Source organism: Aspergillus bombycis (genome assembly GCF_001792695.1).
Source record: "Aspergillus bombycis strain NRRL26010 chromosome Unknown contig00030, whole genome shotgun sequence".
NCBI classification, from domain to species: Eukaryota; Fungi; Ascomycota; class Eurotiomycetes; order Eurotiales; family Aspergillaceae; genus Aspergillus; species Aspergillus bombycis.
Genome location: NW_019170032.1, coordinates 1 through 21860, shown reverse-complemented (window position 1 = coordinate 21860; position 21860 = coordinate 1). Strand labels below are relative to the sequence as shown.

The 21860-nt window shown below is 50.9% G+C and overlaps 8 protein-coding genes across 8 annotated transcripts; 2 read left to right on the top strand and 6 right to left on the bottom strand.

Moving 5' to 3' along the window:
- Positions 1-237: 237 nt before the first annotated feature.
- On the bottom strand, positions 238-705 carry ABOM_004623 (PaaI family thioesterase; the record flags this gene model as incomplete). The annotated part of the gene is made up of 1 exon (XM_022531752.1): positions 238-705. One exon carries the CDS (start codon positions 703-705, stop codon positions 238-240), a length of 468 nt encoding a protein of 155 aa, XP_022390363.1.
- Positions 706-1921: 1216 nt separating this feature from the next.
- ABOM_004622 (peroxiredoxin-like family protein) lies at positions 1922-2765 on the bottom strand (the record flags this gene model as incomplete). The annotated part of the gene is made up of 2 exons (XM_022531751.1): positions 1922-2419; positions 2502-2765. Coding segments are annotated over 2 exons (762 nt in total), but the record flags the coding sequence as incomplete, so codon positions are not given.
- Positions 2766-3734: 969 nt separating this feature from the next.
- Positions 3735-5804, bottom strand: ABOM_004621 (S9 family peptidase; the record flags this gene model as incomplete). The annotated part of the gene is made up of 3 exons (XM_022531750.1): positions 3735-4842; positions 4896-5662; positions 5715-5804. 3 exons carry the CDS (start codon positions 5802-5804, stop codon positions 3735-3737), a joined length of 1965 nt encoding a protein of 654 aa, XP_022390314.1.
- Positions 5805-6307: 503 nt separating this feature from the next.
- On the top strand, positions 6308-7803 carry ABOM_004620 (uncharacterized protein; the record flags this gene model as incomplete). Its single annotated transcript, XM_022531749.1, has 2 exons — positions 6308-6919; positions 6994-7803. The coding sequence occupies 2 exons, from the start codon at positions 6308-6310 to the stop codon at positions 7801-7803; spliced, it is 1422 nt and encodes a 473-aa protein (XP_022390347.1).
- A 1155-nt stretch (positions 7804-8958) lies between these two features.
- ABOM_004619 (uncharacterized protein) lies at positions 8959-14325 on the top strand (the record flags this gene model as incomplete). The annotated part of the gene is made up of 3 exons (XM_022531748.1): positions 8959-9892; positions 9983-10114; positions 10202-14325. 3 exons carry the CDS (start codon positions 8959-8961, stop codon positions 14323-14325), a joined length of 5190 nt encoding a protein of 1729 aa, XP_022390274.1.
- Positions 14326-15588: 1263 nt separating this feature from the next.
- On the bottom strand, positions 15589-16376 carry ABOM_004618 (uncharacterized protein; the record flags this gene model as incomplete). The annotated part of the gene is made up of 3 exons (XM_022531747.1): positions 15589-15867; positions 15912-16256; positions 16317-16376. The coding sequence occupies 3 exons, from the start codon at positions 16374-16376 to the stop codon at positions 15589-15591; spliced, it is 684 nt and encodes a 227-aa protein (XP_022390273.1).
- A 997-nt stretch (positions 16377-17373) lies between these two features.
- On the bottom strand, positions 17374-18571 carry ABOM_004617 (short-chain dehydrogenase/reductase; the record flags this gene model as incomplete). Its single annotated transcript, XM_022531746.1, has 6 exons — positions 17374-17558; positions 17620-17838; positions 17910-18017; positions 18079-18391; positions 18445-18509; positions 18565-18571. 6 exons carry the CDS (start codon positions 18569-18571, stop codon positions 17374-17376), a joined length of 897 nt encoding a protein of 298 aa, XP_022390276.1.
- Positions 18572-20168: 1597 nt separating this feature from the next.
- On the bottom strand, positions 20169-20931 carry ABOM_004616 (uncharacterized protein; the record flags this gene model as incomplete). The annotated part of the gene is made up of 2 exons (XM_022531745.1): positions 20169-20558; positions 20623-20931. 2 exons carry the CDS (start codon positions 20929-20931, stop codon positions 20169-20171), a joined length of 699 nt encoding a protein of 232 aa, XP_022390275.1.
- Between the last annotated feature and the right edge of the window lie 929 nt (positions 20932-21860).

Sequence of the window (21860 nt, the reverse complement as noted above, 5' to 3'; positions counted from 1 at the left end):
GCGCTGAAGTTGATGTGGTATGTCCCATATCTAGCAGCGCCAGGGCTTCCGGTTCATATGTATTATTTTGTGTCGCACCCATACACCATTTGATCATGGCCCTGATGCGTGCTGTCCCAGGCTTGCGTTCACTTCGGGAAGTGATGTCCTGAATGGAGGCACGGCCATCGAGATGTACTCTTTCAATCAGGCCAACCCCAACAAAAACCCCGCGAAGATATGTAACGTGGAACAACCTTACATGGAGGCAACCCTTTCACTGACCCACAAGGCCGAAGCCTCCGCTCGAGTGCGATTATCGTCACCTAGAATCTTGGCATCTAAAAACCACTTCCTTCCCTCCCTGCTTTTGAGCCAGGCGTGCACGATAATGATACCCGGTGATTCTACCGGCGCACGATATGAGATATTCAGGTTAGCGGTATACAAGCGTGGTCGCGTCCCCGAGGATGCCGGTTCACTGTTATAGACCTGACAGGCCCAAGATTCGATACAGCATCCTAGCGCTTCGTCGAGAAGTGCGCCGAGTACGCCTCCGTGGACTGTGTCGCGGAACCCATTTCCTCCTGAGCCAAGGTGCACGAGGAAGACGATATCCGGCCCAATCTGCTGTCGATCGAGGTTCTCCCATTCGGGACAGGTACTTCTCAAGATCTCTTTCCTGATGAACGGAAGGATGTGCGGGAAGGTATTAGCTGTGTTCATTGTTGCGCCGAAGAACGTGTCGGATGTGTCAGTTTTCTTGTATCTAGATGGTAGTATTATAGGTTGGTAGGAGCTAGAGTCATTCAAGTATGGGCAGCTGCATGGTAAAGCGGCGAAGAAAGTTAAAGATGCTTTCTCTGGTGGAACGGTGGTGAGAATATCCATGAACTTCATATTTTTTGCAGGCTGCAATCCCTAAAGTATCCTGGTCGTTCTTCTTGCAATAGTACCAGCAATATATGTAAGTACATGTTGCTATCCGGCATGTTGCTTATATACGGGGGCTCTAGCAGTCCAGTCTCAAGGTTCATTTCCGGGCCTCGGTCCGCCAAATCACCGCACAGGGGGACATGTGAGTAAAGCTCGGTTCCTTTTGTACCAAGCTGATGTAAGACCGCCTCGCAGTCGATGGTAGGTTTACGCTAATGTAGGTACATACATACCCGAGGGCTCCGCGAGAGGCCATCATGCAATACGGGAGCTGATCTGGACGGTTAAGGCACGCAGCCGTAATAGATTAATGGCTTGTCCTGTCCATGCCATCCTGTTGTGGTGTACTCTCGTACAAGGGGAGCAATCATGTCCAATGGCCTTTGGTGGGCTTCAGATATATGCAGATGGAACGAAACCTGATGTCGGGAAGCGGTGCACAGTACAGATACCTGCATGGACTGCCTCGTAGCAGATGTGAACCGCGTCCTCGATGACTGCGTGTTCATCGCTTAACCTCATGCATTCAGTACGTATATATGTGCAGAATAATATTATGGCCCACCGAAAATAAATGCATCCAGAGATTCCTTTATTCGCCACTGAAGCAACCAAACCAGCCATCGTCCGTCCAATGACGCCTGTAGGTTGAGCTCGACAACAGGCTCATGGAACTCAATGACATGCTAATCTGCTAACAGGGGACCAGGCTAGGCAACCTCAGTTGATTGACCTTTCGCATATGCTACGTGGTTTCCATATGTGTGCTTCTAACGGAGGCCGCCAGTCGAAGAGGGAGCAACTCAGTATATCAACAATTAGGGTAGCATTGCAGCGACAGCTCTTGAACGGTGTTGCGTCCATTATCATCAGGAGCTGTTGGAAGAGAATACGTATAGAGGCGAGTAAAGATCAAAGGTTTTGTTCCTTCTCGCCGGTTTTGAGCATTAACAGAACCGCATCAAATACACGCCTTGAACAAAAACATCATTAACGACATACACTTTCAATTCGGATCATTCGTCTGATGAATGCCCAGCACCCGCATCAGGTCCGGGATCTCAGTATGATCCCGGGTTGTCTTCATCCGATGACACCATGTTACTTCCTTTTCGTCCTCGCCCGTCGTCTCTTCGTTACTTTTAACCGGTTCGAACAGGAACTCCCCCCCGATCTGCTTGTAATACCCGCTCTTGTGTGCCAAGCCTGATGGTATATACTTCATAGCCTGAATCATTGATTCGCCGACAATCCGAGCCATGCCCTTGCGAATATAGTCTGGTTGACTGCCAATGGCCAGCGAGCACATCATGTCAAGGTCCTGATACAGCTGCCTGGTGGGGTCCGTGTAGATCGGGAACTCGCAGTTGGTTTCCTTCGCATACATGTCGATCAAACCCGGATCACCGCAGCCTATGATTACCACCGAGGTATTTTTTGCCAGGGGTTCCAGGGCTCTCGGGGTGATGGAGGCGGACAACGTTCGCAGGAACTCTTGACAGCTCTGTGACGATTGGTAAGTGAGGTCTTCCTCCAGTGGACTTCATTCATTGCCGAGCAGCTGGCAAGAGGAAGAATAAACGTACGCCACAGAAAAAGTGTCGGACGAAGATCAGTAGAACCCGTTGGGCTACACTAGGCCCGGAATGAAGGCTCTTGAACGGATGAGACTCGCCATGCCTATCGAGCACGGAGTAGTTCTGGATTTTGCGTAGTGTTTCTACTGATGGGGGCTGGTCACTGGTCTGGACTTCTCCTTGGAAGCCTTGCAGGGCTTCACTGCCACTGGCCGCGTCGACAGCCGGTTTGGGATCGGCTATAGTGGACATGGCTGACTGTGAAATTATGTAACTAAACGAGACAGGGCGAGTATTAAATCACGTAGCAGGATATCACGCTAAACTCGCCAGGGTTTTCGAGTCTAGCACTCGGGATGCAGGGAAGGGGGTTGCGAGAGAACATCGGCGCGTAAGACGACCGACCTGGATATACAAACCCCACCTGACCCCACCACCATCAACATCAACCCGCCAAGATGCATTAATTACGAGAGTAAAGGTTCTAGACAACTCCACAAAACTCTTCCGGAGCCGTGCTGACACGATCGTCGAGGCTATTGCCCAATGCAGATCCCACCCCATAATTCAACGATCACCGATGAATCCCTCCAGAAAGCGCTTCCTACATGATAGTGGCCAGAGAGAACGAGGAATAGAGTATGCTGCACTTTGAATATCCTCAGGATTCCAATATGCACCCCCTTCCTTAGATCTTGACAAATATCATGGTGATCAGAATTGCTTTCCTCATCAGCCGAAGGACCAGCATTCCCCACCCAGTGCCAGGAACTAAAACTAGTACATACAAGACATCACTAGGGTCTGGTCCGTGGATAAATGTTCTAGTCTGCATTCTTTTCATCGTTCAGTAAAGTCCAAAGTTCTTTTCTTCACTCTTCTTCCACCCACATTATCGCATCCCATCGCTTACAAGACACAGGGCAAGGATGTAGGGGTCTAGCTAGACATACTACCGTCAGCATGAGATGCACCAGGTTGGGGAATGACGCGATTAGGGCTACCACAAGGATCTGGAGGTCGTATCTCGGTGGGGGCTGTTCGTTTCCAGGCATTGCTCATCCTATGGTGAGGCCTGGTAAACGCCCAGACGAGCTGTGGGTACGCAGAGATGGCGAACTCTTCAATGTCACAATGCGCGGTGAATCAACGCCGGGGAGGACAGTGACTTCATAAGCAACATCACATAGTAGACGAGACTACGTACAGGCACGACTGACTTCCTAACACCTGAAGCAGAGATCAAGTCAAATGAAGCCTCCACCACTCCTCCTTCCGCTTGAATGACTCATAAATGGTTTCATGGCCAACCCAGCCGTGGCCCTCACCCTCGAACTCAACCACCTCTGCTACCCTCCCACACTTGTGCATCGCTTCCGCCATCATCCGGGCTTGTGCAACAGGGACGACCATATCGGACGTACCCTGCAGCAAAAGGAGTGGTGCCTTCATCTGCGCCGCAAAATGGCACGGGCTGCGTCGGGTGAGTTCCGCATCTCTGTCCTCAGCCTTCGTCGTACTTAGTAGAATCCGGTCCACATCCTGGCTTTCAAACTTGTATGAATCGGCCTGTAATGCCCGGACGTCGCTGATGCCATAAGAACTGATCCCCGCCGCCCAAACGTCCGGATACATGTGCAGAGCCCGCAGGGTCAAATAACCGCCTGCACTACCGCCGTAAATTCCCACGCGCGCCGTATCGATCAACCCGCTTGCCACCAAGAAGTCGACTGCGCTTACAGCATCTCCAACATCCACAAGGCCCCAGTATCCCGAGAGACGTTCACGATATTCGCGACCGTATCCGGTGGAGCCCGTGTAGTTAACAGCGCACACGGCAAAGCCACGCGTGGTCCAGTATTGAATTTCGAGATTCAGCGCCGGGGTGACGCAGCCATTGGGTCCGCCATGAACGTAGACGAGTGCAGGAGGAGGGCCCCGATCGTCTGACGGATAATTGGGATTTTGTGGGGGGAAGTAGAACATGTGCACGTCGCCGTCACGCTGCGGTCCGTACTTTTGGGGTGCACGAAATTCCGTCGCGCGAGAGACGTATTCAGGATCCAAGTGGAAGGATGCAGTGGAAGCCAGTACGGTTCTTTGAACGGAATCGGTGGGCGTAATGGATACCAGAGCCAACTCCTGCGGCGACGTTGCCGTCGAACCAACGACGGCGAAGCTGGTCGGTGAAACACGGTAAATCCCATTCGCACGAGAGCACAAATCCAGGTAGGGAAGATCTAGCTGCCGCGCGCAGGATGTGGTGGTATCAATCAGCAACACTCGACTCGTGGCGTGAGTGATGACGGTGGCGACGATCGTCGTTGCATCAAGGGAGGTATACGTGGAGCTAGTCGGGGGGTTAGTTTGACCACATACGAAACGTGGAATCACTTGTCATACCTTCCAAGTTCCCATTCCGCTGTGGCAAAGTCTGCCTCTTCGAGACCCTTCAGCGCCAACGGACGAGGTGCGTCGTCATTCACGTTGAATGTATATAGCTGCCAGAACCCTGTCCTATCGCTCGCAAAGTAGAGCGAACCGTCCAAGCCCCATTTTGGCTGCGCAATACTCTCTTCCTGTGCTTTTCCTGCGACATGTCTCGAATCTTTAAGACCCCCATCTTCCCATGTCGCCACATAGAGAACGGTTCCGGTCCATGGCATGTCCGGATGGGACCACTGAATCCAAGAGACATACGTCCCCGAGGGATCGAACTTGGGGTGGGAGAAGAAATCGTCACCTTGGACAATCGTGGTTTCCTCCCCGGTATTGATGTTGATGGCCACCAGGCAGTTATGAACCATCAATGCTTGGGTTTCCGGAGTGGCTTCGCGATGGTCCTCCTTGATGGCAAGCACCCACTCTGCATTGATCGGATGATGGCAGAAATCCGCATAGCGGACACCTTTGACCCCTTCCAGGACCAAAGTGACTTTGCTCGAGGCAGGATCTAGCAAGTAAATGCTGCTAGAGCCTTCATCGGAGAACACGATCAGCCCGTCTGGTCTTATGGCAAGGGAACCACCACCGAGCTCTTGCACCGTGGCGTGTGCACTAAGCTCTTTCGGCAACACATCGCGACTTTCGCCATGCCAATGCTGGACGATAGCATGGCGGCCATCTTCTGTCGGGCGGCATTCCACGCAGTAGATGGCCCCGGTAGACTCCTGATTCTCATTAGTCCGGTGGCGAGTTTGGGGAGCCGGGACTAGGACTCACATTGACGACCACTTCATGCAGGGATATGCTACTGCTGGACAGTAATTCTGGGGTGAGTGGGCTCTGCCAGCGTCCGTAGGGTACGGTCATTGTGAGTCGTTGTCATATATCGAGTCGCAGTGGTTGTGGTCAACTGGTCCACACTTGCGACACGGGAGTTTCAGTTGTTCTTGATTTATTTCACCGGTCAAAGTATTTTTCCGTCCCAATTGCGTGTATCATCATTAGGTAAAATACGAAAACGGGCAACAAGAGGGAAAAGAAAACCTCGTAGGGTGTTATAGTCTGTCCAGCTGCAAGTCTGACGGATTACGTGTATTTGCGTGGCCTTGCTACAGTGACTGGAGAAATGGAGAGTTCTGGAAATACATCCCAGGTGGCCCTTGACCGACATCCTACTGTCTTTCGAGTAATGAAGGATATCGCCTGGGCATCTGTCTCGTCAAAAGCTTAAGCCACATGGAGATGCTGACCGAGTTCGGGAATCATATAAATATTCTTTCTCATATCGGTAGCGCACGGTCAATGAAGACCACCATAAATGTACGCTAATTAACTTGCAAACCCACACGCCGGAAGTAAATTGACCGGCAATGTTGATAGGCATGTTTGCTCCCGGTCCGATTACATTTGTTTACCTGTCGCCTGAATTGGCTGCGTTGAAGATGGATCGTCTACCGATAGAGATTCTCCTGTCCATCATCCATGAAATTCCCAACGCACGAGACCGACTGAATCTCGTCCAGACATGTCAGCGCTGGCGTGCGTCGTTTCTGGGAATTGCTTTCCGCTCGATCCGCCTGGAATGGCTCCATCTTCGGACTCTGGTCGTGGCGGCCCTTGCCAACTCAGCGATCAGGTTCTCCATCCGCGAGATTTCGATGGAGGTCGTCGCATGGAACGGTTCACCGGCCGCATTAGGCTCGGCAGTGCAGGACTTTCTCGATCTCATCAGCGACTCGCCCGTCGAATATGATGCATGGCCAAAAGCGCTGTCCAATAACCAGAGTGAAGCGTGGATTGCTCTTCTAATGGCCATTCTCCCCAACCTGACTGCACTTTCGGCACAGCATAGCCACCCACGAGGCTGGATTACCCGGATTGCTGCGAAGGCCGCGTGGAAGCAATTTCCTTTCGATCCCAGCACTCTCCCGGCCTTGCAGCGATTAGAAAAGCTCGACCTTGCCTGGCGTGGTCTCTCCACCGTTCTGAGCCACCGCGAATGCCTCCCCTTGTTCCACTTGCCTTCCTTCGCACGTTGCGACTCGGGCCAGTACAGGAGCTTCACTCTGCCTACAACGCAGCAGACCACCCCGCCTTCCTTCCAGTCCCAGGCTCGTCGCCGGTCGAAGACTTAGTCGTGGACTTCCTTTGCAACGGAAGACATGGGATGGCCGATTTTATTACCTCCTGTGCCAACCTGAAGCGCTTTGTATACCAGCATACGAACAACATTGCCTGGGTTTCACGACAGGAGGAGGAGGATTGCACGGGCGTAGACGCTAGCTTTCGGCCGTGGTGCTTCCATGAGGCGCTCCAAACACAGAAGCACAGCCTGGAAATTCTCCACCTGAATGATCTGGGCGATGCGTCCATCCCTCGACGAAGTCATCTCTATAGTGCGGATGTTGACCCCATCTCGCATGATCGGTGGTTCGGGTCGCTCGTGGAATTTCGCAAGCTGTGGCATCTACGTATCCGCCCCAGCAACCTGACCAACTTCTACCCCAAAGAGACAGAGGATATGATCCCGCTGGGAAATATTCTGCCGAGCAGCCTGAGAGTTTTACATATAGCCGATTGTAGCGAGGACAACTGTACTGTATTGGTCACCCACCTCGAGGATCTTCTTGCTCGGCGAGAGGAACAGTTTCCAAATCTACAGTCCTTACTCATCTCTCCTGAGCGGGAGGACCTACACGGAACGAGCATCTGCACTAAGGAGTCCTTCAGGAAGCAATGGACGACCCTTGGGGTCCTGTGTGACCGGGTTGGGGTTCAGCTGTCCCTTGGGGTTGGGGAAAAGATGGCAACAAATGCACAGCATTGGTCTCCGGGACGAGTTGTAGACGAGGCTTCGTTGAATTAATCTGACATGCACCCACCCTGCACAGGCCGGTGATGGCCTCGGCGACATTCCATACGGCCTATAGGTCTCTCCCATCATCTCGCATGCCGGTCCACCATGCCCGGATTTCCCGATACCACGTCCAGCTCTCCACCGCACCAACCCCAGCAAGAACAGCAATGAGGACTGTTTTGCCGATCTGAGTCTTGAAGCTGAGATCATACTTCCAGTAGTCCTCTCTCTTATCGTTCGGGTGACTATTTTTCGGGGTGTGGTCCTTGTTGCGTAGAACGTTCTGCGTTGAGAATGATGCTCTGGCCCGAGGTGGGCGGCTATGAATGATGCCATGGAAAGGCCTGACGCGTAACAAGGCCATCTCGTTCGAACTCGATGAGTCTGTAAAATAGATGCAGTCAATATTCACAGGGCCATACAGGTGAGGTCCGGATTTGTTTGTACTAGTAGTATCTTAGAGACAACAGCAAGAGATCAGGGTCTGTCGAATCCCTCCTCAGGCTTGTTTATCAGTGAGTCAGACCAAATCAATGGCGCGGGGTAAAAGCCTTTGGCCCTTAATTAGCCGGGAATTCTTGCTAAACCGGTATAGCCTGTGGAGGTGCAAAGAAACGCCGGTAAATGGTTCCATTTGAATCCGATACACCAGAAGGGTAGACCTCGGAAGAGTTTTCTCTTGGTGTTCAAGTTAATGATCTCTCTCCGTCAAGTATGGAACAGAATCTTTACTATTACTGTGTACTCTATGGGCTTCTCTAAGGTGTCATCGCTGTCCACAACGGGGCTCAAGCTTCTCCCTTGCTAGTCTATATATAAACACAGGGGGGCGGCATGGTTTCATCTGGCAGTGATAGAATTACTGGTAGAACCCTAACTGGATTAAACTGGCCAGAACGATATAGAGACATCATTCTATATACTTCAATTGCTGCAATAGCTTGCATCCAAACAATTCGATTAGGTTTGATTAAATCACGAGGTGCAGGACTAGTCCGGGTTGAGATGGACTTGTGAGGGGCTGCTTTCTTCTCTGTTTTTTTCTCTCTGCATTTCCTCGTCACACCGTGTCGCTGGACGCATTTGCGACGACTTTGTTTGTCGTCGGCTCTGCATGACAGCTGTCCCACCATCCGACCGTGATGTGCCTTGCGCGATCCCAGAATGCCCTCCTCCAGCCGGACATACGATGACTACACGGTTGGGTGGATCTGCGCGTTACACATCGAGCTGACGGCCGCCATGGCGGTGCTCGACGTAGTCCACCCCTCTCTTCCACCGCGCGATGGGGACGACAATCATTATACCCTTGGCCAAATCGGCCTTCACAATGTCGCGGTCGCGTGCCTTCCGGCCGGCCAGACTGGCACGACCTCCGCTGCCACGGTCGCTACCCAGATGAGAGCTACGTTCGGCTCCATTGGAGTTGGATTGTTGGTCGGCATTGGTGGCGGAGTACCAAGTGACTTGCACGATATTCGACTTGGAGATGTGGTGGTTGGAATGCCCGGTGTGAGATCCGGAGGGATCATTCAATATGACTTTGGAAAGACGGTCGCGGAAGGGAAATTTGTGCACACCGGGTACCTCAACACGCCGCCCGTTGCGTTGCTCACGGCCATGAATACTCTCCGCGCACGTCTGGAGCTATCGGGCGACGGTCAGGTTTTGAAAACCCTAAGCCCGAATTTACCCGACAGCTTTTCTAAGCCGTCGTCCGCGCCAGATCAGCTCTTCCAGGCGGAGTACGGCCATGTTGCTGGGGCCTACACATGCCAGGAATGCGATTCTAGCGAGGAGGTCGTCCGAGAAAAGCGGCCGCACCCGTCACCCATCATTCACTATGGAACGATCGCCTCTGGGAATGAGGTCATGCGGGATGGCCGAACACGCGACAAGCTCAGGGATGAGTATGACGTTTTATGCTTTGAGATGGAGGCGGCGGGTCTTATGAACACGTTTCCCTGCGCTGTTGTTCGAGGAATTTGTGATTATGCCGATTCACATAAAAACAAACGATGGCAGAGTTATGCAGCTGCCACAGCTGCTGTGTATGCCAGGGACCTGCTAATTATCCTGGATAGCACTGCATCTGCGAGTAAGTTCGATATGTTCGATTACTTATTCACTTCCTTTACGCCTTCCCTAAGCTGCACGGATCATTAACCAAGTGTCTGTTGACGAAAAGAGCCACGGAAAAGAAAGCCACAGCAAGACGAATGGAACGTCGACTCCTCCACGAAGAGGCGGATGTCTCAGGTATTTAAGGAAGAGGATGGTGATGATTCTGGCTGCATTGCACGTTTCAGTCAAGCATCTGGTATGTGTCATATACGGCAATGAAGCCGGCGTAGAATATAGCGCCAGCATGGAAGGGGTGTTGAGCTAATACTGATGTTTAATCCAGGGCGCGATCATTCCACAGTCGAAGCCAAGTGCCTAGCGGCATTTGATGTGTGCGCGTACAAGGAGCATAAAAATAGAAACGATCATCGCTACGAAGGAACCTGTGAATGGTTTCTCCAAGACCCCAAGTTCATTCACTGGAGGGACAGTGCCCAGTCTTCTCTGCTTTGGGTATCCGCTGATCCTGGCTGTGGGAAGTCAGTTCTGGCTAGATCGTTGGTTGACGGAGAGCTTCAGATGTCAACACAGCGTACGACCTGTTTTTTCTTCTTCAAAGACGACAATCCCGAGCAAAGCTCATTAGAAAATGCCCTTTGTGCAATTCTCCATCAACTCTTTTCTGCACATCGGAACCTCATTAAATGCGCGTTGCCTGATTTCAATGCGGACGAGGTCAGCTTTGTAAAATCAGCGCACAGGTTATGGGAAATACTTCTAAGTGCGATTAGCAATACAGATTCCACCGACTTGGTTTTTATAATCGACGCCTTGGATGAGTGTGAAAAGAGAGGCCGCCACGACCTGATCGAGCGTCTTACATGCCTCCACAGCGAGGCAGACAAACGATTCAGTAGAGCCAAATTCTTGGTAACCAGCCGTCCGCACTCGGACATCGAACGGCGATTTGAAAGCTGCCCGTCCATTCGTTTAGCTGGGGAGGAAAAGATAGGGAAAATAAGTGACGAGATAGACGTCGTGATCACAGAAAAGCTCAACCAGTTACAGACTTCTCTTGATCCAGAAATACAAAGATATTTGAGCGAGAAACTTCAGAGTGCAAAGCAACGGACATATCTGTGGGTGAGACTTATCTTCCAAATGATTGAGGAAGTCATTGATGAGCGATATTATCTTACGGAGGAGGATGAGGAGGTCAGGGAACTGTTCGAAAGCCTGCCGGCAAGCGTTGACCAGGCATATTCGAATATTCTCCAGAACACAAAGAAGAGCGGACCAGCGGTGAGAATCCTAGGGATTGTGCTAGCGGCAACGAGACCACTTACTCTGAGGGAGTTGAACGTTGCCCTCTCATTAAGGGGCAAAGAGTTCAGTCCCATGGATGTCCACCTTGTTCCAGAAAGGGAGTTTCGCATCCGAGTTCGAAACCTATGCAGTCTCTTTTTGACCGTCGTCGACTCCAAGGTCTACTTAATACATCACACAGCGAGGGATTTCCTCATGTCTACCGCTCTGCGAGCAGGTGCAGCCAGTAGTTGGAAAGGTTCAATTAGCCTGAGCCAGAGCCACCAGATAATCATGAGCCAGTGTACCCTTTACCTGCGGATGCCATTCTTTAACGCCCAGAGGATTATCAGGGATCAAATGTTAGAGCTTCGTCATCGCCCGTGGAGTGACGACATTGCCGAAGATACCCATCCGTATCCATTCCTGGATTATGCGGCGAAGAATTGGGTAAACCATCTTCATGAGTCTGGCGGTCTACCGTCAGAGTCTATTCTGCTCCAGGACCTTTGCCTTACACGGTCTCGTAGGTTTCAAACATGGTTCCAGATATACTGGTCATCTAAAAAGTCTCGGTGCCCTCGCGGCCTTACGGACCTTATCGCTGCTGCGTATTTTGGCTTTGCAGATCGTGTCAAAGCCCTGCTGCAACAAGGAGCGAATAAAGATGAGAAAGATTTAACTTATGGCCGGTCTCCCCTTCTCTGGGCTGCTTATAGCAACCAGTTTGCTGTGGTACAGCTTCTCCTTGACAACGGAGTGAATCGTAATCTTTCCGACCGTGATGGTCGAACAGCAACTTCGCTTGCCGCAGAGGCTGGCGCTGCTGATATTGTGGCAATACTGGTTCGCATGGATAGCGACTTAACCTTGAAGGATCTCAACGGCTGGTGCCCTTTGATGTGGGCAGTGGATAGGGGACAGATCTCGGTAGCCAAGGTTCTAATGGATCATAAAGTCGACATCAGCTCCCACGACCGCTACGGCAAAACATCTTTGTGGGTGGCTGTAGAGAAGGGCCATGATGTCTTACTGGAGGCTCTCCTGCAACAAGGAGCAGATCCGAACATTCGGGTCGGCTTCGATCAAACTCCATTATCCTCAGCTATCGGGAAATGCCAGCGGAGGATGGTGAAACTTCTCTTGGATCACGGTGCTGACGTCAAATCCACGATTGGCTTCGGCACAACCACGGTTTGTCTAGCAGCGGAAAGGGGGGATCTCGAGATAACCAGGCTTCTCGTCCAAAAGGGTGCTGACCCAAGCGCTCCCGACCGAAATGGCCAGACAGCTATTATGATTGCTGCCGAACATGGCCATGAAGGAGTTTTCAACTACTTGCTCCAAAAGGGTGTGGGCCTTGATTCTGGCGGCCAAACCCCATTGTTCGCGGCCTTAAAGAATGGACACGACGGCATCGCCGATCGACTGATTCGCAACCTCAAGGCAACTCCCTCCGGTGCAAGTATTATTAGAAAGACTATGCTGCAGGCTGTAGCTCAGGGACTTCAGAAAACTGTTGAATTGCTGTACTTTACAGCATTGGACATTGGATCCCGACAAGAATGTGCCATGGAGGCCCTGATGTCAAGTATATCATCGCGACATATGTCGACAGTAACATTCCTACTTGACCAATTGCTAGGGATCAACATGCAGGATTATGGGGCAATGGCTCCTATTTTCATGGCTATTGAGTATGGGAACTATGAACACGTTCAAAGAGTCTTTCAGGACAAAGTTATTAAGCACCACAACACCGACAACACCGAGGAAACAACCCAATTTGAGGAAACAGCAATTGATCGCAGATCGGCCATCAATGACCTCTTGCATCATGGTTGGGAGCCAGCCCACCGTGACAAAGATGGCAATACGATGCTAGAGGTCAGCATAATCCAGAACTGGTACCCAAGGATCGCCTGGGAACTGCTACAACTGCGAGTATTCCCAGTAGATGTTTTGGAGCGTTGCGCCCGTCGATGCGTCAGAGAAGGTCACGCGACTGCGTTGAAAGCTCTTCTGCAATACTCTCCTGACAAGATACTGGAATCCCAGATTATACCCGACCTTTTCAAAGAGGCAATTGACAAAGAAGATGTTGGTACAATTACCCTGCTTACCAGCTTTCGGGTCAGCAGCAATAGTAAACTTCGCAGTCTTTACCTCCGCGCAATAAAGGATGGTTTAGTCGACATGACTACTATTCAGATCGAAGATGAGGGGTTCTCGCAGTCTCAATTAAATGAACTTCTTTCAATCGCCTGCGTGCAGTCTCGGGCAGGGATAGTCAAGGCTTTGCTTCGCGCAGGCGCAGGCGCCAAGAAAGATAGCGACGATCCTAACGTCACGGAAGCGTTGAACACTTCCATGAAACATAACGACACCCGTATCATGCAGCTATTATTGAAAGGTGGGACATATCCTACGAAACAGCTGGAAGGGGTCATGCTGTGGGCATGTCATCATGGCTTTATCGAAATTGTGGAAACACTACTGCACGGTGGTGTCTGTCCTACATATGTGAACGAACAAGGAGATAGTCCTGTTTCCATGGCTTTAATGGGTCAGCACGATGATATTGTGAGCCTGCTTAGTACCTGGATGGATGGCCCCGCCACAGCTAAAGGGGATGAGACGAAAGCGAATCAAGAGCGAAGCAACCCCAAAGTCTGGTCAGCAACTTCAAAGAGTATGGGAATAGTGGATACCACGCGAATGGAGAGAGGCTACCGGGGGCAAACATCCATGATGTTTACAGCCATTCGGTTCGATAACCGCGATCTGATAGCCGACGTGCTACAGTCAGGGTTTGCCAATCTTGATCTTGATGACGATGATCGACGGACAAACTTGTTCACACCACTCACTTGGGCAGTGTGGTCTGGCAACTTGGACATTGTCCAGATGCTGCTCAATAGCGGGGCTAACCCCAACGCCTGCGGCTCATTCGGGGAAACAGCTGTTTCTCTAGCTATCCGTGCCCGCCAGGAGCTCATTTTAAAGGTTCTCATCGACCACGGTGCGTACTGCAACTTCCAGGATAAATGGGGAAAGACTCCGTTGGTTTGGGCTGCACGATATAATGCTCCTATGATTGCACTCCTACTGCAACGGGGGTTTAAGAATCCCGTACGATATATTTCATATTCCAACACTTAGCTGAAAGAAGACGTATGCTCAATGTTTACTGCGTTCTTTAAGCACCTGTTCAATGTTTCCGTTGTGGGTTGGCGGCAGTGGTTGGGTCGACCGAGCCTGTAAGTGTGGAAGTGAACCTGAGGTACAAGATGGATGTTGTGTGGGAAGGAATAAAGCCCCGGACAACAGCAGTCCAAGGCTGAATTTAGCGGCTGATAGATGCCACCGGAGCAGAGTATTTTGCGATTTGCCGTTTCTTATCACCGTAGGTAGACATCCATCATGCGGTAGACGGTCCCTGGGATAAGTTCGTGCTGACTCTTTCCTGTCTTGAGCATATCGGCAGACTGTGGCACATCATCGGCCCCGCTGTCTTAACGGATATGCCAGTGATGACAATGGCGTCCTTGCCAGTGTCGAGGTCCAAAGTGGAGGGTACCTGTTGTTAGGATGGCGCCTGGGATGAGAGCTGAGATTCCTCTTGGGCCTCCAACCGAGGCTTCACAAGGGTGAAAGGCGTGCCGCTTCCTCAGGAATGTACACCTGGCCATTTCCTGCTCGCCGCATCAAACTCGGAGATACACACCGTTGCGGGCCCAGAGTAACCAATAGGGGCTGCTTGTCGTTGATCATAACAGAAGGGACTGCGATCCAGTCACACAGCTGCACCAGAATGCCCCTTAGAAGCATCTCAGTCATACTCGAAGCCTACACTGTGCGATTAGTACTGATCTATATATGCCATAATGGCCATTGAATTGGTACATACGACCACAGGGTGTGGAGAACAGGGCTTCCCGTCCGCTCAGCCGTACTTAAGCCACACGCCGGGAGGTTAGTAGTTGGGTGGGTGACCACCAGCGAATCCCTCCTGTTGTATGTTTTTTTTTCTTATCCTTTTTGCTTCTGCCACCGGAACTAGGTCAGTCAGAGCGCAGCGGGGGCGCCTATGGCACAAAGGTCTACTACTACGTACGGTCTAGACGCGTGAGGCCGAACAACCTAGACATTGATTACCCTACACATTGAGATACCAACACAATCTGTAGGTAGGTGCCTGTGCTTCTCAACATGCTGGTGAATTCACAAAGAAACTAAAACTAAACTAGTAAAACTGGCCTAGATGTTGAATCTACCGCCACGGGATTGATGGAATAACAAAACACACATGGACACGCCTGGAGCACTCTCCTGCCTCCCTCCTAGATCCACCTCCTCCGAATGCTATCATAGGTTCTCAGACCATGGTATGCACCCGGGTGAGGGTTGATTCAATGCCGGACTCTAATTATCGGGGAACACAATCCGATCAGCGTCGGTAGATTGAGGCTCAGGTTCACGGGCTCCGAGACACTCAGCGGCGCTATTGTAGACACTGCCGTCCTCATCGGTGTAGGGAAACCTTATGATATCATTGGTACAGTAGTACTTGGTCCCAACGCAGCGCTCACTGCCCCGGTCGAAGGTCATGCACGAAGTGTCACTGTCGGGCGCGGGCTGACGGAATGGCTTCTTCGCCTTCGCTTCCGTCTTGGGTCCCTGAAGCTCTTCTTTCGTCTGGCGCTATTGATCAGCCGAGTACATCAACTATGGGTGGCAATTTCTACCTTGGATTCCGCAGGCGCATCCTCTCTGTCAGACAAGCATTCCTGCTCGTCCCGATATTGACCCTGTGGGTAGAGTTTCTCACGGCAGAAAAGTGCCGTGCCATAACATCTTTCCTCAGGAGTGAGCGCATATGCACAGTCATAACCGGTGCCTTTCATCCATGGGAGTTTAGGGGCGTCGGCGGGACGGCGTTCTCTTTGAGCGAGACACCTCTCACGAGTCCCGAACTCCTTGACGCGTTGCGCCTCGAGGTTGCACCACCCGATCGTTCCCATACAGTCTTCCGTCAGCGCCAGGCATACACTGCCCTTCTGCCAGGGTAGCTTTCCCTCCGTGGGCTGTTTCTGTCCATCCACTGTCAGCAGACTGTCCGGGGCATCAGCCTAGTTCTAGGAAAGACGAACCTGGGGGCCTGGGAGAGCCAGGGCGAGGGGCAACAGAGTCGAGAAAAGAACGGTCTTCATCTTGTTTGATCAATGAAAGCGGCGAAGCGTAGCAGATCAGATTGAATACTTCTGCGACTTGGATATGTGATGAGAATGGCATGCTGTAGAGAGATTACCATGCCATTATATATCTTTCACCGCAATAGACGTTGACCTCCGTCAAGGTACCCATCAGCAACATCCATGTCTTGCGGTAACCATCTGTGCCACTGGGTATCATCATGGCATACTTTAGCCTTTCGTTGAAGATAACAAATCTGGTAAGTTGCCGTGCGGTCGACCTGAAGGCCTTGGCAATGCACCCACGGCTAAGCCACACATTTACGTACTGAGTCGAGTCACAGCTGTATAGACGTTAGGGTCCTCGATGCTATACCTATTCTGTATTCGAGATTAGGTAAAATGTCTTAGAGTCGTGTGACAACAACCTCCGGTCGTGTCAGAGATCGTCGAGCCAAGTCAAACCCAAGCTTCCTGATGTGGCTGAGTGGAGAATTCCCCCTTCTGCAGTGTTCTAGAATGAAGAAAATCAATCCAGGCATCCATATCATCCCGTCTGCTCCACAGATTAAACTACGCACGCTAGCCTTAAACGTATTGGAAGGGGAAATCAGGTTCAGCTGGGCCTCACCAACCGGTACTGACACCCAGTCGGCCAAGAGTAGGCCTCATGCAAGCCGGATCTTAGAGGTCTAGACGGATGCTCTTTGCGCTTCGTGAAGGTAAGGGTACCTATGCATGTCGTGATCTACACGCACTATGTGCATATGATAACTTACCCCCTAGACCTGTTTGTGAAAAAGCCGCAATAAGAGAAATCGTGCGGGGCCAAGCCTTGGGCCCTAAATTTCGCTGTTAAGTCCTTGCTCGACTGGTATAGCTTACGGAGGGCCGAAGAAACGTGGGTTAATAGCTCCATGTATACGACTTTAATCTGATATAATTGTCACTTTTCGTTGGTGGTGTTCATTCTCATATAGCCGTTGTGGAATCAGCGTCTGCCCTAGATTTACGCTCAGGCGAACCACTCAGCCGTTTCGATCTCTTCTCTAGTTAAACACCATTCTCTCTGTAGCTTCTCGTCCAGCGCCAAAGCATACACATCCTTCGGCCACCACTCCCCCCAGCTCGTCAAAAAGATTTGCTCTGGATCAGGCGGGAGATCGGTCGCAGTAAATGCCCGAAGAAGGTTTTGGGCCCCTGGGAAACAGTCCATGTTATGTCGATTTTCTCCCAACCAGGACCATGTGGACGAACTTACCCTCGGGGATGGTTTTTGCATCGGGCATATCCATCGATAAACCCAGGTCAGTGGCCAATTTTGTGCTGGGGATCAGGCCGGGTGAAACGGCAATGATCGTGCAGGAGGGAAGCTCGCGACGCCAGCTCAATGCGCCCAGTAGCTGTACGAACTTTGACGCACTGTACACGGTCCTAATCCCTGCATTGGAATTTGCCTTAAGGTCCACGTCGAGTGTTGCTAATTCAGCCCAAGTTAGTTCACGTGGTAGGGATGGTCATTAATGCGATGCGTCGGAGAAGTGAGTTTACCTGGATTCTGGTCTCTCACCCTGCGGATGGCCCCCGAAGAAACAACGACAATGCGCGATTGCGATCTAGAAAGGGTGTCACGCAGTACATGTATCAAATAATGCTGCGCTATTTTGTTTTATGGTTAGCCACTTCTGTTGAATACCCTCCCAGTTCATCTCCGACCCACCCAAATGATTGACAACGTACCCCGAACACCATGGCGAGCCATTGGGTCCAGGGCCATCAGCGCTGTCTAGCATACCAGCACAAAGGAACAGATAATCGATCGCCTGGACCCCCAACCGAGAAAGGACGTTTTGTGCAAATGACTGCACACTGGAGAGGGATAGAAGATCCAGCGGGAGAACGGTGATCGTGTGTGTATTCTGGTCAAAGTCGAGGCGGTCATACTCGTCCTGGGCCTTGATTGTGTCCCGTGCTCCCAGGATGAAATTGTATGGCTCCGACTGCTGGAGCAGCTGTTTGATTGCTTCAAAGCCCTGCGTTATGTTAAAACGAACGGGTCGTAAGGGGTAGAAAAGTGAGCCATTACCAAGCCCGAGGATGTGCCTGTGGCAACCACTGTTTTGGCCATGGTTGCCAGGAGAGTCCGTTCTACTGTTGGGTAGCAGTGTGTGAGAGGGTGTGGGTGCGTCTTGATATCAACCGACACAGTCCATTTTTGCCGAATATTAGAACAAATTACCCCTCGCCGGGGCAGATCATGTGACGTCATGGGGTCCATCAAACTTCATTTCTGTAAGATAGCAAAAGATCGGACTCTGCCTTGCGTATTCCGCTTCTCTTTCGAGGCACCAGGATAGAGGAGCATTGTACCTTCACGGTGGGTTCGTGCTAGTACAACCAAATGCTATTTTTGATCCCGGCCGTGAGGTCCTCAATAGAGGAGGACATCGCCCTGTCTAGCCACGAAGGACCCACAGTATCCGAGGAAGGTCCATGTCTGGGTGTGGCTGCACTATGTTTCACATCTATTCCTTTGAAGGGCCAGGAGATACAGAAGCCTGTTACCAGCTTCCATACTTTTGCTGATGGCGTAAATATTTACATCCAGGTTAGATTAGTAGAGAAGAGAGCTCAGCCGTAGGTCTTGTTCTGAATTGATCCAAGATTAGCGCCCCAGTGGCTCCGTTGTCAACACTAGATATTATACTGTTAATATTGATATCGCAACCGTTTTTTAAGCGCGTCTCATACGCCGTTTCATTTCCAAGGGGCAGCATGTCAGAGATCGCGTGTTGAGAGACCCGCCCCGAGCATCCCCGACCTTATATTTTCGACCCGCAGGATTAACAAGTCCACCCTGACACGAACTAGAAAGGATCTGAGGAGTATACCCTCTGGTACGAGTAAAACTCTGGGTTGCCACCGACACTGTAAATGTTTAGGTATTGAGTTCCTCGGGTGCGTTTTGTCAGGATATTAGATCTGCCACCTGTAGCTGATTGGCCCCCAAGAAAATACATCTCGTAAGACAGATCATGGGGATAAGGTCTATGACTCGATAATCGGCACCAGTGCCAGGGCCGGAGGGAAAGACGCCTGTCGAGGGGATAGTGATGGCGCACTTGTTGATCAAAATTCTAAAAGGAGGTTGGAATCGTTTCTTCGGGCTTTGGATGTGGAAGTCACGCAAAGACTGGTGTCTATACCAGCACCGCGTCTTACTTGACTTGGATTCAAGAGGCAATTCAAGCCGAGACCCTTTAACAGTATCAGAGCATTCATCGCCCCGCCTGGCAAGAATTTTGGAAGGAGCGGAATTGATCTATAAATACAAATTTGTCAATAGTATCCAGCAGTAGATTCATTGTTCTGCTAATCCTCTATCAAATGTAATATCTGTACCGTGTATTCTTATTGTAGCTAGTTTATTATTCTGCGGTGATCTACCAGTCCCAGGGCCTGTAATACAACCTTTCAACGGTGATATGAACGTGGAGGCGTGCTTTCGACTTGTATAGTGAGTAGTACATCGAAGAACAGCGCTACCGGTGGGGGGAGCTTGGAGAAAATGAGCTCTTATATTGTTAGTCCTTTGCGGCAACTGGGTTTCAATTACTATCACGACATGCATCTATCAACGGGGAGAAACCTCTAATTAATATAACCTACTCACACAACCCCTACCGAGACCTCCGTATACGTTGAAATGTCAGTGGATTGTAAGACGAGGCCCAACGCGGATCCTTGCTATGTAACTGAGAGATGAAGTGAAGCCGCCGCAAACGAAGGTTGTCCTTCGTGGACAACCCTTCAACTAGAGAGCTCAGCCGGCCGTCGCGGAACAGCAGACACCTCATACACTGGTGTCGGTTTTGTGGTATCAATGTGTGGTAGTGCATGTGCATCATGCTGGATGGACTGGTACCGCGCTTCTGCCTTCTTTTTGCCCCAACAGTAGCCTAGCACGAGTGTGGCAACCGACAGAACCCCCATTGGAATTCCTATTCCCACTCCAATGGCGACCTTTGTAGACGTCGACTCGGGCATGTGGGTCTTATTGTCTGATGTATTTCCAATCGCGACCAGGGTGGGTTGGAGAGCGAAGGTATTCGTGGAACAGCACTTCTGATCCGGACCACAGCAATATGTTCCGTCTGTACATTTGGAAACACGGGCAGTCCAATTGGAATTTCCTGCATGCTGTTGGCTCTTAGTATGCGAGATCAAACATTCAATGATATTGTAGGGGTTGTCGGAGACTTACCGCAGCATCACAGATTGTGTTGTTTAAACAGTTCGGACTATTCCAGTTCTGATCTGTACAGAACACCCGCCAGTGGGTACTGGGGTAAATGCTGGCCGGGCTGGTTAAGCATAACCCATTCGGAAGACATGTATCTGGTGTGGTGCTGTTGAGATTACAGCACATTGATTCTACCCCGTCAATCTGAATGCAGGGCTGATATATTTGGTCGCTGATAATGGATCCATCAGGGGCAAAGCACTGCTTGGCCGCGAGAGCATAAACGGAGAACAGAAGGGCCAAGGAGGATCGGACAAAATTGGGAAGCATGGCGCAGATATGATCGGTGTGACCAGAACCCGTCTAGAGATCGTCAAGGCTGAGGAAGGCCCCGGGGTTTGTCCCTCGTTAAATACTAGCTCACCTAAGGTGAAGTCAAGGCTCAATCGGCCTTTGGTCCGTCATCGGTTAGTCGGCGCTTATCGACCTGGAGCGCCCATTCGCGAATTGTGAATCGTCCCACATGTAAATACTTAGTTGGAGTCTCTGATACCCTTGTCGATTGTGCCCTGATTTCATGGGTTGGGGCCAATGGAAGACCACTCCTATATCCCTGTACGCTTATATGCATAAGCGAGAATTGCAACCCTGCCAGTCAGTTCACATACCCGTAGTACTGTGCGGTTACCCATGTGGCCAGCATCGTCGGTATCCTTCATGGACAAGCTTCTTATTTCGCGATATCTCGGCGTGGAACAGTAGGGCGTGAAAGGTACTGTTTCTGTTCGTGCCTGCCATGTGAGCTGCACCACGCACAGACTAGGAAAATATATAATAGTCCCCGCTGTGTTGCAAAGTGACACGATGATCGTCTGTCCTCATGAAACCAACAAGGCCATAATATTATGCTCATATGTACTACGCTAGTGCGTCTATAGGTACTACTGATAGTGGGAGCTGCACTTCATCCACCGAACTAGGGCAGTCATGTTATTGTGGCTCCTATGCAATTCCTCTTATCTACTGGGCCCACCCTATATAATCCCAATACTTAGGGTTGGTTAGTACATACGACCATAGGGTGTGGAGAACAGGGCTTCCCGTCCGCTCAGCCGTACTTAAGCCACATAATACGCGCGATTAATAGTTAAGGAGCCCTTTAGTTAACTAAAAATCTGAAACGTGGATGTCAGAGCATTTAGTATGAGTACTGGCGATGGGGTGCTGACCTCAATACATTCGCAGCAGCAGTGATGCTG